General features: G+C 44.7%; 1 protein-coding gene across 1 annotated transcript in view; it reads left to right on the top strand.

The window, feature by feature from the left end:
* The first annotated feature begins 4,099 nt into the window (after window positions 1–4,099).
* Window positions 4,100–13,242, top strand: part of RIOK1 (RIO kinase 1) — a 297,153-nt gene continuing 288,010 nt past the window's right edge. The window contains exon 1 of the mRNA XM_069217290.1: window positions 4,100–4,357. Within this exon, the coding sequence (XP_069073391.1) occupies window positions 4,242–4,357 (116 nt within the window). The 5' untranslated portion in view covers window positions 4,100–4,241. The remainder of the gene's footprint in view (window positions 4,358–13,242) is intronic.

Raw genomic sequence — 13,242 nt, 5'->3', positions numbered from 1 at the left:
CGCGTTCCACCTCGAGGCAAACAGGTCCACCGCACAAGGACCCCAATGAGCCATGAGTGCCCGGAAAACTGCTGGATCCAGCTTCCAATCGCTGGAATCCGTCAGATATCTGGAGTTCCAGTCCGCCGCGGCATTGTGAATGCCCGGTAGGTACTCCGCTGTGACTGAAATCTGGTGGGCGAGGCAAAAATGCCAAAAATCCTTCGCCAGCTCGGCTAGAGCCCTGGATCGGGTTCCTCCCAAGCGGTTGATATATTGAACCGCCGACACATTGTCCATCCGAAGAAGGACCACACAAGAAACCCTGTCCTGGGTCATGGATCTGATCGCGAACGAACCCGCCAGAAGCTCCAGGCAATTGATATGAAGGTCGAGTTCCTGAGGCGTCCACCGACCCCCGAAGGACAAATCCCCGCAACGGGCTCCCCAGCCGTGTCGACTGGCATCTGACTCTATGATCAAATCGGGTGCAGAGCCGAAGATGGCCATCCTGTTCCACGCTTCCATGTGGTCCAACCACCACATCAATTCCGTTCGGGCTTCCGCATTGAGGGCAATCCGTTCGGAATAGGTCAGCCCCCTTCGTAAATGATATGCCTTGAGGCGTTGGAGAGCCCTGTAATGAAGAGGGCCTGGAAAAATAGCCTGAATCGATGAGGATAGTAACCCCACCACTCTGGCTAACTGGCGAAGAGATATCCTTTCCCGTCTCAGCAGAAACCTCAGCTACTTCTTGATCTTTGCAATTTTCTGGAGCGGGAGACTTAGGGTAGCCGCTTGGGAATCTATCAGAAATCCAAAAAATGTCATTGACTGCGATGGGGTCAGGTCGGATTTCTGGAAATTGATCACAAACCCCAGATCCTGAAGTAGCGCAATAGTCATGTTCAGATTGGAAATAAGAAAATTCTTGGACTGATCCATCAGGAGGATATCGTCCAGGTAAATAATGAGGCGGACTCCCCTTGAACGCAGGAGCTCCACCACCGGCTTGAGGAGCTTGGTGAAGCACCACGGGGCAGAGGACAGGCCAAAGGGGAGAGAGGTGAACTCGAATACCTGCCGTTGCCACTGAAATTGTAGAAACCTGCGATGTGGAGGAAAAATGGGGACCGTGAGGTACGCATCCTTGAGGTCCAGCCGGACCATCCAGTCCCCTCGGAGTAACAAATCTCGCAGGAGATGAATCCCCTCCATTTTGAAGTGGCGATACACCACCCACTCGTTGAAGGCCCGCAGATTTATGACCGGACGAAACCCTTTGTCCTTCTTCTCCACCAGGAAGAGGTTGCTGATGAACCCCCTTGGATGAAGCGACGTGGGGCAAATAGCGCCTTTGCGCAGAAGCTCCTGAACCTCCGAGTCTATGAGGCGTGAGTCCGCGTCCGAAAAAAACATGGGATGGGGAGCGGAGTCCTGAACTGGGGTGCCCCAAAACTCTATGTGGAAACCTGACACCGTTTGAAGCACCCAAGCATCTGACGTGATGCGCTCCCAGTTGTGTTTGAACTCGCGGAGCCGACCCCCCAAATTTTGAGGGAAAGAAAGGGAAATCCTTACCAGAGGGTCCTCCCAGAGCATTGGCTGCACCACGGGCTCCTCTACCCGCCCGTCTCTGACCTTTCCCCCTGTTGGGGAAGAAGTTTCCTTGACGACGGTCTTGCCAGTGGAATTGGCGGGAAGCACCAGTGCCTTGCTGGATCTGGCGGCCGGAAGAGCGACCCCTACCTCTTCCGGCCCCTTCAAAAACCTTTCCTGGGAAAATTTTCTTTATGGAGGACTGGGCCTTGTCCAGGGCCGAAAAAGTAGCCCCAAACTTCCCCAGCTCCTTGACGAAGGGGTCGCCGAAAAGATTCCCCTGCGCCACCGCTCCTGCCTCTGAGGTTGATAATTCCCCTAGCTTAGGGTCAATCTTAAGCAGCAAAGAGCGGCGCCTCTCCGCCGAAATGGCGGAGTTGGCATTACCCAGAAGGCATAAAGCCCGCTGGGCCCAACCCGCCACGACCTCAGTCTGAAGCGGTGTACCCGACAGTTTGGCCCGCTCAGCCAATTGGATGATTTGTGTGAGGGGCCCCACAACGTCCAAAAGTTTATCTTGGCATGCCCGCTAAGATCTATCAATCCCCTTCTTTGGGTCTTTAACATACTTCCCAAAGAAAGTACAAAGTTTCGGATCCAACTCTGGGGTGGCGGCCACTCTATCAGGAAGGGTGGGGCGGGGACACTCTGCCCTGAGCCGTGCCCGCACCTCTTTGTCTAGCGGTTGATGGAGCTTACCCGCCACGTAATCCGCCACCTTAGGATCCGGGTGCCATTCGGAGGAGCGGGGATGATAAATGCCCTCTGGCTCAAACATGTCGGAATCCGACTCCCCCGGGTCCTGAGCATCCGGGATAGAGGCAGCCGGACGCCACAGACTTCCCGTCTCCAGATCCTCTGCTGAGGAAGAGTCTCCATCTGACTCATCAGCCATGCCCACTGCAGATCCCACGAAGAGATCGGATTTGGGGTGACCTTTGTCACCGATAACCCCGGGCAAAGAGCCCTCCCGGGAGGGTAGCCGCAGCTGCGAGGGTGCACCCTTATCAAAAACAGAAAGAGGAACCTCCGATTCCCCAATGTGCCCCGCATTACGCTTGCGTGGTTTCCTGGGGGAAGCCCTGTGGGCAACCCCCGTCACGCCAGGGCCCCTAGAAACCTGCGCGGCCAATTGCGTCATGCTTTCCTTGAAAGGAGCCAAAGCCTGCGCAATGGCCTGCGATAAAACCACCTCTACCCCAGAAGGGAGAGCGCGGAGTGAAGGGGCCTCAGAGGGCATGAGGGGAAAGGACTCCTGGTCCTGGGTAGGCTGCATACTGTCTAGACAGGAGAAAACCAAGAAAAACAGCGTCCCAAAACTGTGAGAACAACCCCCACCTACTCCTGTCAAAGCGTAAAATCCCTCAAGGGAAAATCCAAGCCGTCAACCGCCCAAGCGGTATCCTAGGAGGGGGTCTGGCACCAGGCTGAGAAAAAAACGAGCCCAAAACGACAAAAAACGCAGCAGCGCGTGTTGAAAAACGTGCAAGCTGCAGTCGCGGTGCCGAAAACGGGATGTGCGCCCTCTAGAGGGCCCGACACGTCACCGCAGCAACCAACACGCTCGGGCACTAAGCCTACCGCGCGAGCGATCGTAGCAACAGCGTTGCTACAACAAAACCTGTGAAAAGAACAAGAAATCAATTGCGCTCGCGCGCACCAAAATGTCAAGTACACGCTCCCAGACTAAGGGAAAATAGCGAGAGGCAGAAAAGGCACTTATCTGATCACCGAGCAGTGAAGAAAGAGGGCGGATGACGTTAGGCGATGGCACTTATACTGTCAATAATATTGTTGGTCATTGGTTCATGGTTTCCATGACTGCGGCCTCATGGGAGTTGTAGTCTATTGAATGTTTTTTGTTTGCTTTGAATCTGCTGGTTAATAAAAGTGAAGAAAGATCTGCATAATCCTCGCCTCCGGGTCCTGATATAGAATTACTTAGTGGTGGAGTGGCAAGTATATGGTATTAATAAACAATTTGACAAAGGTTCAATCCCAATCAACAGATTGTCTATTTATATGTATTTCTTAATTTAACCCAAATGAAAGAGCTTTAGAATAACATGATGTGGCATTCCACGCCAGTCAGAGGTAGTAAGCGCTATATAAATACAAAATATGTCACATGCCAGCCTTGGGCTCCAACCCCTTCTCTTGGTGCCGTCTTCGGTATGTTTAACAAGGCGGCCATCTTGTAATGGAGTCTATTCACATAAACTTGCTCAAAATATATATCAAATGCAAAACAAATGTTCCAACGTTATGCGCGCAACTACCAAACTGTCTAATACTAACCAGTGAGTGTAAGGCAATTGCGGTCTATTTTTTAAATGTTACACGAATACATTAAGTCATTTAATATAATGTGCAGAATCAGATACGTAAAAAGAGCTAGTTCTTGAGACTTTTGTCCCGAGAAGTCTGTTTTCTTTAGCGGTTTCAGTTGGTGAAATGCACCTCAGCTTCAGCTAACACAGCCCCTTTTATTGACGTCCGCCTGTTTTCGCACGTGCTCGCGTGTTCTGTTCCTCGCTGCTCTCTGTACACACGTTCGACTACTGCCATACAATAGTCTTGAGTGTTGGGGATAGTATAGAAAAAACCGGTAATCCGGAACAGTGAATGTGGGTAGAGCCAGTTTGGGCACACGAAGTGGCCGAATGGAAGATCTCTATCCTTTGGTAGGCGACGGCGACCCCAACTTGTCTTGGAGGCAGCAAATCATGTGCCGTGTTGTGCCCGGTCAGTTCGATGATGCAGATGCCTCTGAAAGCAGGTAAGAAACAGGAACATGCTCAGGAGTGGTTTAAGACAGTAGAGGCAGAGGTAGAGCAGAAGCAAGCACAGAAGTGGCAGAACACAGAGTATATAATCAGTGGTGGCAGAACAGAAAGAATTCTCAGCTCGGAACATGAAAAATAATTGACACTGGAACGTGCAAAGTATTGTAGAGCTCAGATACAACACAGTAATAGGGGAAAAGAAAACGAGAGTACGATAAAGCAAAGTGTAAGTGTGGGCGAAGGCAGGTAATTACTTATGGTTGGCTGCGTTTTTAACAATTGGAGAGGCGTATTCACTGGCGCTATAGCATATCTGTCTACCTGGTGGCTCTCCCATGATTAGGGTGAGCCAGTTTCTTTAAGAGTGTGCTCCTATTGAATAGAGTAAAAACAAATTTTTGAAGGGTGGTGTGAATTTGCAAAGAGGGCGACCTTCTGGAAGCCCATGGTGTCGTTTTTAAAGGGCAAAGATCAGTGAAAAGATGGTGATGTGCCAAAATAAGGGTGATTTGACAGGTGTGCACAGTGCTACCGGTCACAAAACTGAAATTACCAGCTGCTTTAATTTAGGAACCTACTGTGCTGCAGAGTAATCCATTACTTATTCAATGAGGTGATACAGTGTAGATTATCAAAATATAGGAGGACGCTTTAATACCACTTAATAACTGATCAGAATGTAATTTCATTTATACGAAAAAATTATTTAGTGCACTTAAGAAAAATATACTACGCACAAGAAGATGATCATCGAAGAAAGCCCAAAGTCTCTAACTTCTTGCCAGAGATATGATCCGACATGGTATTACTGCGCTTTACAAAGTTTTTATAGTGGGTACATATAGACAATGTTGTCCAGCGGAAATGTTTGCACAGCTCAAGTCCTCATCTCGGAACACAGTAGTATATCCACTTTTTAATATTTTAAATGTACCATTGTAAGGGATAACCGTTCACTTTGCTACACTTGAAAGGAAATGTATTTTTCTGTTTCTTAGTGATTTCAGTTTCAGTAACTGGTGGTGTAATGATGCATCTGCTACTAAACCCCACGAGACCCATGAACAGTCCGGGGACCCTCTATTCCCAAAAGTAACAAAATACCTTCTTAAGTAGCTAGCTAAAGGCACCAGATCTTCCCCTGGGCACCGGATGATATAATCATTGCCACTGATGAGAAATACAACTATTGGCTGTAGTTGGGGCCTTGTGTCTCATAAGTGTTCCCACTTGTCTTCTTCAATGAATTGGGACCTGGACCTCAGGAAGGCATCCTCCGTGAAAGTCACAGTCCAGCGTCTTTTGCACGGACAGTAGTTTCTCCTTGCATAAGACTATCTTGGCCGTGCTTCATATTGAGTCTGTGACATAGGCTTATTCCCATCGTGGAAGTCGGATTGTCACAACCAGACTGATATCTTTTGGATCTCATTCTTCTCTACTACACCTGTGCGTTTCTACTTAGATGTTGAGAAAATTATGGAACAACGTACTGATCTCGGAGCTGTGGGGTCTCACTTTTTTTAAATGGGAGAAAACTGAGGGTGATGTATAATTGTACAGCTCAAATTGGGGAAAAAAACAGAAACACCAACAGAGGGCAAGGCAGCATGCTTCCCCAGACCCCCGGAGGGGATTTTTATTCCACCAGGTACCCACTTCCCTTAGTCTTGCTGTTGAGACAGTCTTTGCTTTAAGACACAGACTTTTAAATTTGAAAGGTGTTTTTATGGTTTAGAGGCAGGTAGAGGTAAAGAGTAATAAGAGTGATTTTACGGTTTGGAATAAGTAGAGGTAAACAGAGGTAAGTGTTAGTTTAGGATTAAGGGCTGGGTAGAGGTAAGGGTGATTTTAGGGTTCAGGAAGGGGTAGTAGCAAGAGTGATTTTAGGTTTCAGGGGTGGGTAAAGGTAATTGGAGGTCAGGGGGATGTTAGGGTTCGGGGATAGGTAGAGGTCAAGGGAGGTAAGTGTGATTTTAGGGACGCGTAGAGTTAATGAGAGATAAAGGTGCTTTTAGGATATTTGGGGGTGGGTAGAGGTAAATAAAGAGGTAAGGCTAATTTTAGGGTTTAGGGATGGTAGAGGTAAATAGAGAGGTAAGGGTGGTTTTAGAGTTTAGGGATGGGTAGAGGTAAATAAAGAGAGGTAGAGGTAAGGTTGGTTTTAGGGTGGGTAGAGGTAAAAAGAGGTAAGGGTTAATGTCGGATTCAGGGGTGGGTAGAAGTAAAGGTGAGGTCATGGTAATTTTAGGATTCAGAGGTGGGAAGAGAGGACAGTGATTTTAGGGTTGTGGGGTGTGTACACCTAATTAGAGGTAAGTGGTGATGTTAGGGTTCAGGGGCGGGTAGAGGTAACAGTGGTAAGGGTGATTTAAGGTTTTGGGGTTGGGGAGAGGTAACAAGAGGGAAGGTTGATTTGATTTTATGGTTTGGGATGGGTAGAGGTAAAGGGAGTTAAGGGTGGTTTTAGGGTTCGGGGATGGGTTGAGGTAAAATGTGGTTAGGGTGATTTTTAGAGTAAAGTAGTGGGTATAATTAAAGGTAGGTAATGGTGATTTTAGGGCTTTGGGTGGGTAGACATAGGGAGGGGATAATGGATCAATTCAGTATTCTGGGGTGGGTAGAGGTAAAGGTGATGATAGGGTTCAGAGGTGGGTATAGGTAAAGCAAGGTAATGGTGATTTTTAGGATTTTGGAGTGGGTAGAGGTAAAGGAAGGTATGGTTGAAACATAAACGTTTTGAAAACACAGCATGTTTGACGTTGAAGAAACACACTAAATTATAAAACAAGACAATATACAAATGAGTAAATGTGATTGAGCGGGCAGTGGACAGCCTTAAAGCAAGGGAGTATGTTTACAGCTTCATCATCAATTAAAGTCACAGGTGGCAAAATTTATGTTTCAGACATTGGTCACATGCAACAAAGTTTTGTCATTGCTAGTTGTTTGTGTTCATCTCTTGGAAATACCCGTAAGCATAAGTTTCAACCTTGATGATTTCAAGTTATCTTGCAAGCACATGCAAAAACAAACTACCTCCATCTAATCAAGAAATCAGTTTGTAGTTGGTCCATGCTTTAGAGAAGACAGAAAACTCATTGAGACAAAGTGAGTCCAACCCATGTTCACAAGTGAGGAAGAAAATAAGAGTGGGAATGAAGCTAACCAATGGTAAGTCGTTAACTCTTTTTAGAACTTAAAAAAAATATATATATATATATATTTTGTTTTAGAAATAACAGATCATCGCAAGCCACCTAGAAAAATACTTCGGGAGTATTTCATTGCCAGGACATGTACTACTATTTAAATACCACTCACCCTGCCCAATGGGCATTTAGGGCCTGCCTTAGGGGTGACTTATGAGTAGCAAAAAGGAAGGTTTAGACCTTGCAAAAGGCTTGTTTTGCCAATTCGAAATGGCAGTTTAAAACTGCAACCTAGGCAGCATGGAAGGCATCTAGAGTCGTGTTTACCAGTGCTACCCTAAGTGGGTGGCACAATCAGTGCTGCAGCCCACTAGCAGCATTTAATTTACAGGCCCTGGGTACATCAAGTACATTAACTGTGACAGTTAGGTAGATGCCAATTTTACCATGTTCAGGAGGGAGGGAACAGGTACATCACCACCAGTTAGCTGGATGAAAGTGCAGAGAGTCTTAGGGCCAACAGAATCTGGTTTAACAAAAGAAGGCAAAAAGCTGGGGGGAATGCCGAGCAATAGATCGTCATTTCTATGACCTGTAATTCAGGACTGTTGCTTAGGCAGGTGAGGTTGCATAGAGGCTGTTAGGGGATAAAGTGACACAGTTAAATAGGTTTATAATTTAGAGTCTAAGAATGTCTTGTCAGAGTATGTCTCTGAGGATGAGCGCTTACCATGAAGAGGCAACATCCTTGCATTCAAAGCAATTGAAAAGCCTTCCTTCGAACATGATTCAATTAGATAACCTCATTTGTTTTTAAAAATATACTTTTTAAACAGTGCCCTGTTTGGCTATGAGAAGGCTACACATCTGTCCCACTTCCATGCATCACTCTGACTTCCTGTATGATACAAAGCTTTCATATTTATGGCCAGTGTGGCATGAACGGCTGAAGGATGGACACAAAGCAAGGCTGACCAGGAAGTCATAGTAGAGAAAATTATGGGTAACTAATCTGGTCAGGACCACACTGTCCCTCTTCCTCATCACATCCCTTAATCTAAGGATTTACCAAGACCTGTGAACCTCCACCATGCATTCGTCAAGAAGAAACACAAAGCCTGTGTGATTTGAATGCCTTAGCCAACGACCAAGCTACTTATAGGCCTATGTTGTGTTTTGTAGAGGAACTGACAGAAATCTAACTCTAAAAGAACATTTTCCACTTTCACCTGTAAGCACTTGTAGCAGAAGATGCCCCTTTGGATCCCAAAAGATGGAGCACCATTATTCAAATGAAATGAGCCAACCTTCCAAACATATCCATGAGAGACCTTGAAATCGCATAGGACCTTTGTGAGTCAAAATGGTGATTGGCTGAGAAGGTACAACACTACAGCCACTTCTCAACTTCCCCTTGAAAGAGATGGCATGCCTGAAGATATTGAAGTAGCAAAGTTACTTAAGAATACAGACAACTTGAGTGAACCCAGATGTCATCCGGGTGTCCTAACAGTGTGCAATCCAGAAGACACTGGAAGAGAGAAAAGGAGCAACGGACCCTACACAAAAAATAGATGCCTACCATCATATAAGAATCCCAGACCTATAAGAATCGAGAAGCCCAGTAGTGTCTCCAGCTACTAAGCTCTGAAACCCAGTAGCCCATTAACTATCTTAGAAGTTTGAACTCCTGTTCTACAAGAAGAATAATTCACACAAAGTAATCAAGGTGATTCAGAATTGAACATGGAAGGTACATACACTGTATACAGACAGACAGTAGTCAAGCACTGTAGGTGAACCGTGAGCATCAACAGGAGTCTCATTGTTCTACCCAGGCTGAACCCTGACTACCTGCCTGGCAGTTGAGGGACACCAGCATTGCTTTTTCCATGGCAGTATTGAATAGACTGTGAATAATGTTATGAATGTCCCACAGCTAGAAAAGTAGAGACATTACAAGGGGAACGTATTCCTGAGAGCGTCTACCACATGATTGCAAGGACATGAAGACCCTTATTAGCAGATTCAACCCTGCAAACTATTTCTGTCTGCCTGGTTGTAGATGCCAGACATTCCCTGAGAGGCAATAGGGGCACACAGTTCACCTTTGCCAGGAACCTAAAGGCACAGAACCCCTAAAATCGAATTACATAATCACACTCACAGAAATTGCAGTGTTATTCTGGTGGTATGCAAATGGCTTGGGAGAGTTCATAGCTCTATTGAAATCCACAGGCGATGAGCTGAATGCCTCTTTTAAAGCTTCATCACTTGGTATCGTTACTAGGGTCGTGCAGTTTTCATTCATAGCTGCAAATAGTCCGCCATTGTTCATCACAGACTTCCTTCAAATAATTATTTTTGTCTTATTTAGAGGAAAAATTGTGCCTTTAGGCTGAAAAGATATTATGGCCTACTCCAGTGACTCTGGAGGAAAACCTTCTTCAAGCAGGTCGAGGAGTGCTAGTGCAGGGAATCGGGAAAGGCTGAATTGGTTTCAACAGGAAAAGGCAGTCGCTGACATAGCAGTTGGCATGGCTAAGGATTTCTGTAATAGGCTTTTTCCAATTTTTTTTTATTGATTATATACATTAGCAAAATAACCTATTAAAACATAATATTAGAATAGTACATCTACGTAAAAGTATTAAAGTGTAATATGAAAGAGCAGTAAGTGCATGTTCTTGTGGCCCTGAGGTATATTACTAGTATGTAGTTACATGTTAATGCCAGAGTATTAAGCCATGCTTACCAGGTTTTCCAGTGCTTATGCAGACAACATCACATCTCATATATATATATATATATTTTAAATGGCACGTTTGTCCAGCCGTTGGAGCCGCTCTTGTTTTATGGGTGGGGTGGGTGAGAGGCAATATCTGGTAGTATGTTTTGCAATCAAACTAAACCAAATAAAGTTTTCACATTCGCCTCCATTGTATCCATTAGCTGTAACTTGAGGGACATATCCACATGTAGTTGTATAATGTTGGGGAATGTCTGAGTGATATCTATCCAGTACCTCTATATTATTGTGTCGAACCAGGTGATATGGTAAAATTCCCCCCTGTCGGCCAGGCACCTAGGCATAGCGGAGAAGGGCATCTGCCCATCTTCCTCATTCTCAAGGTGACATATGTAGAGGCTGTGAATATATATTTCAGAATGTCTTTAGTATTGTTAACCTCTGATATTGTGATGGAGAATTCCATTTCTTCACGAGTCCTGTTACAAAGAGCTGTTATACCCTGTTCCCTAACGAGAATTTTGTTGAGGGTCTATAGCTGTTTTCTGTTGGTACTGAGATTTGTACTAAGTAGAAAGGACTCAGTTTATGCCTGATTGTTCCTTTGTGACTAACCCATTCTCTTCTTCAAAAACAACTCGTTCTGCAGCAGTAATGTCAGCACTTTAATGTTTATGGAGTCTTTCCCGTATTGGTACATAAAATATCTTTTGCATTAAAACTTCTCCAGTACCGAAAATACTCTGTATATTATGCCAAACACTCTATTTTACCACCTTTCTATTCTACTGCTCCACCCGAGAGTAGCATTCCTACAACTACCTCTCTGTATCTGTACTATTGCACTTCTTAACTCCCTAGTATCGTAGACATGAAATACCCCTGAGAACTACCTTGTGGGATTTCCACATCACTCGAATGATGCATCTGGAGAATGCTTTATTACAGCATACTGCTTCAACCTTTCTTTCATTTGACTCATAATTGTGTGTGCGTTAACTTTCCAAAATGTATTGTTCACATTGGTATGGTTTGCCTGTGAGTTGTTTAGGATATTGCGAAATGAGCGAAGGAATGATCTGGTACACCTCCAACCTAGTTCTTGATTGTTTTTATTTTTATTATTATTATTTTTTTAATCAACGTGAGGGCACAGTCAAGACTATGGACAGCTGAAAACAACCATATGTAATGGTAAGTTAAAAGAGTACTCATCTCTTGGTTTATTGTGCCCTCATTCTTCTTGTACATCATTTCCTGGATCATGCAGCTGCTCCTGAGTCACAACCTTTCAGGTGTCTTCATGCTGCCTAAGACGTAAAGTTATATTGTGCTCCACACTCTAGGACAGTATTAGAACTTATGCTTTTTGTTGAACTATTTCTAACTCCCTTCTGTCCACTGTTTCCTCTTTGAAGCTTCCACCTTCACAGACTGTGTTAAACAACAAACCTAACTTTATTGTGGACAACCCACTTCCCTTAGACACCCGTTTGCAAGCAGTTTTGCAAGCAGTTTCCTGCTTTTTTACTGTGGAGGTACCCAAGTACGTAAGGTGTACTCATCTTCTCACACGGAAGTGTATTTGCGCATGAAATGCACATCGTGCCTCATCTTCATCACTTGTACACTCACGAGAGAGAGTATTGTGTTTAATCAACAGTGTTTAGAATTGTAGGCGCCCATTAGTGAATAGATATTAACAAACCACTACCACCTCTTCCAACGTGAAGTAGGGTGTTTTTTATCAAAAGTAAAAAACCCTTCCCTGTTATGAATTCATGTCTCAACCATTCCCAGTAAATCAAACGTGTTTCTCCATTTTAGACCTGTAAAGATGTACATTTCATATTGCTTTCTTTAGGTCTTTAAAGAAGATTAAAAAAAAAAAAAATGTTTTATCTTCAAATGCGACTAAGATTAGCTGCTAAGATTAGCTGTCCGAGGACTGCATCCCACTGCATGTAATTGAGGGACCTTCTTATCAGTGCTGTTGAAAAGAGCCCTTCTTAGTGGATTGGTGGGAGTTCAGCATGCTTGTTCAACTTCTGTATCTTGTGACATTTCTTCCTTACCAGTATATTCCAAAGATAGTCCTCAATACATTATTGCAGTGCAAGTGTCCCTTCCAGAAGATCCATTTGCCATCTTTGCGAGTTTGGTTCTCACCGGAGGCCCTCAGTTTGCAGTTTTAATGAGGTTGCTGTCGCTTTCAAACCATTTATTTTTTCTGCAGCCAGCACTCTAGTTTTCAGGTTGCCCAACCTTGTCGTAATAGGTACTGAAGTTGTCTCTAGATGTGGAGCATCATTAGGAGAGCTATTTATTTGAGTTTTTCCTTACCTACTTTCAATAATCCCCTTTCATCTGTTTTGTGGAGTCAGCCGTACTGGCATACTGTCCCAGACATTTTGTTTGCCTGACATAAAAGTAAATTTTTGACGGCCTGACGATATTTTGGCATAAGGCTTCCGCATGTTTACGGGAGCTGGCGAGTCTTGTTATATCTCGTGGGTTGCCTAAGATATAGCAGGATATTTACTTCTGTAATAGGGAACTAGTATGTTATCACTCCAACAACTTTTGAGTATGTGTGCACAACCAATTTCTAGTGTCCTGTGGCCTTTCCACTGCATGATTTGCCTTTAGTGCTGTTCACATAACACTAGCCATTGAAACCGATTAGCTGGGCGCGCCCTGGAAGTATAAAGTCATGCAGTTTCTGTTTTACTCACCAACAATTTTCATGCCTTTCAAGTGATTTCCAACTTCTCTGTACCTCCAGTGTACAGAATCATTGACATGTAGACAGAGATATTCACTAGTCTCTGTTCTTTGCCCTCGTTCCTTCAATAATAGCTAAGTTTTGCATTTTCAAGCTGTTGTAATTTTCAGCTGCGACAGCCCCCTGCATCCTGTTGGATAATCTCTACTCAGATGTCTACTTTACTGTATGGTGCCAGTCCTGACCTGCAGC

The sequence above is a fragment of the Pleurodeles waltl genome, chromosome 2_1 (genome assembly GCF_031143425.1).
Source record: "Pleurodeles waltl isolate 20211129_DDA chromosome 2_1, aPleWal1.hap1.20221129, whole genome shotgun sequence".
Lineage (NCBI taxonomy): Eukaryota > Metazoa > Chordata > Amphibia > Caudata > Salamandridae > Pleurodeles > Pleurodeles waltl.
This window is presented reverse-complemented; position numbering and strand designations above follow the sequence as displayed.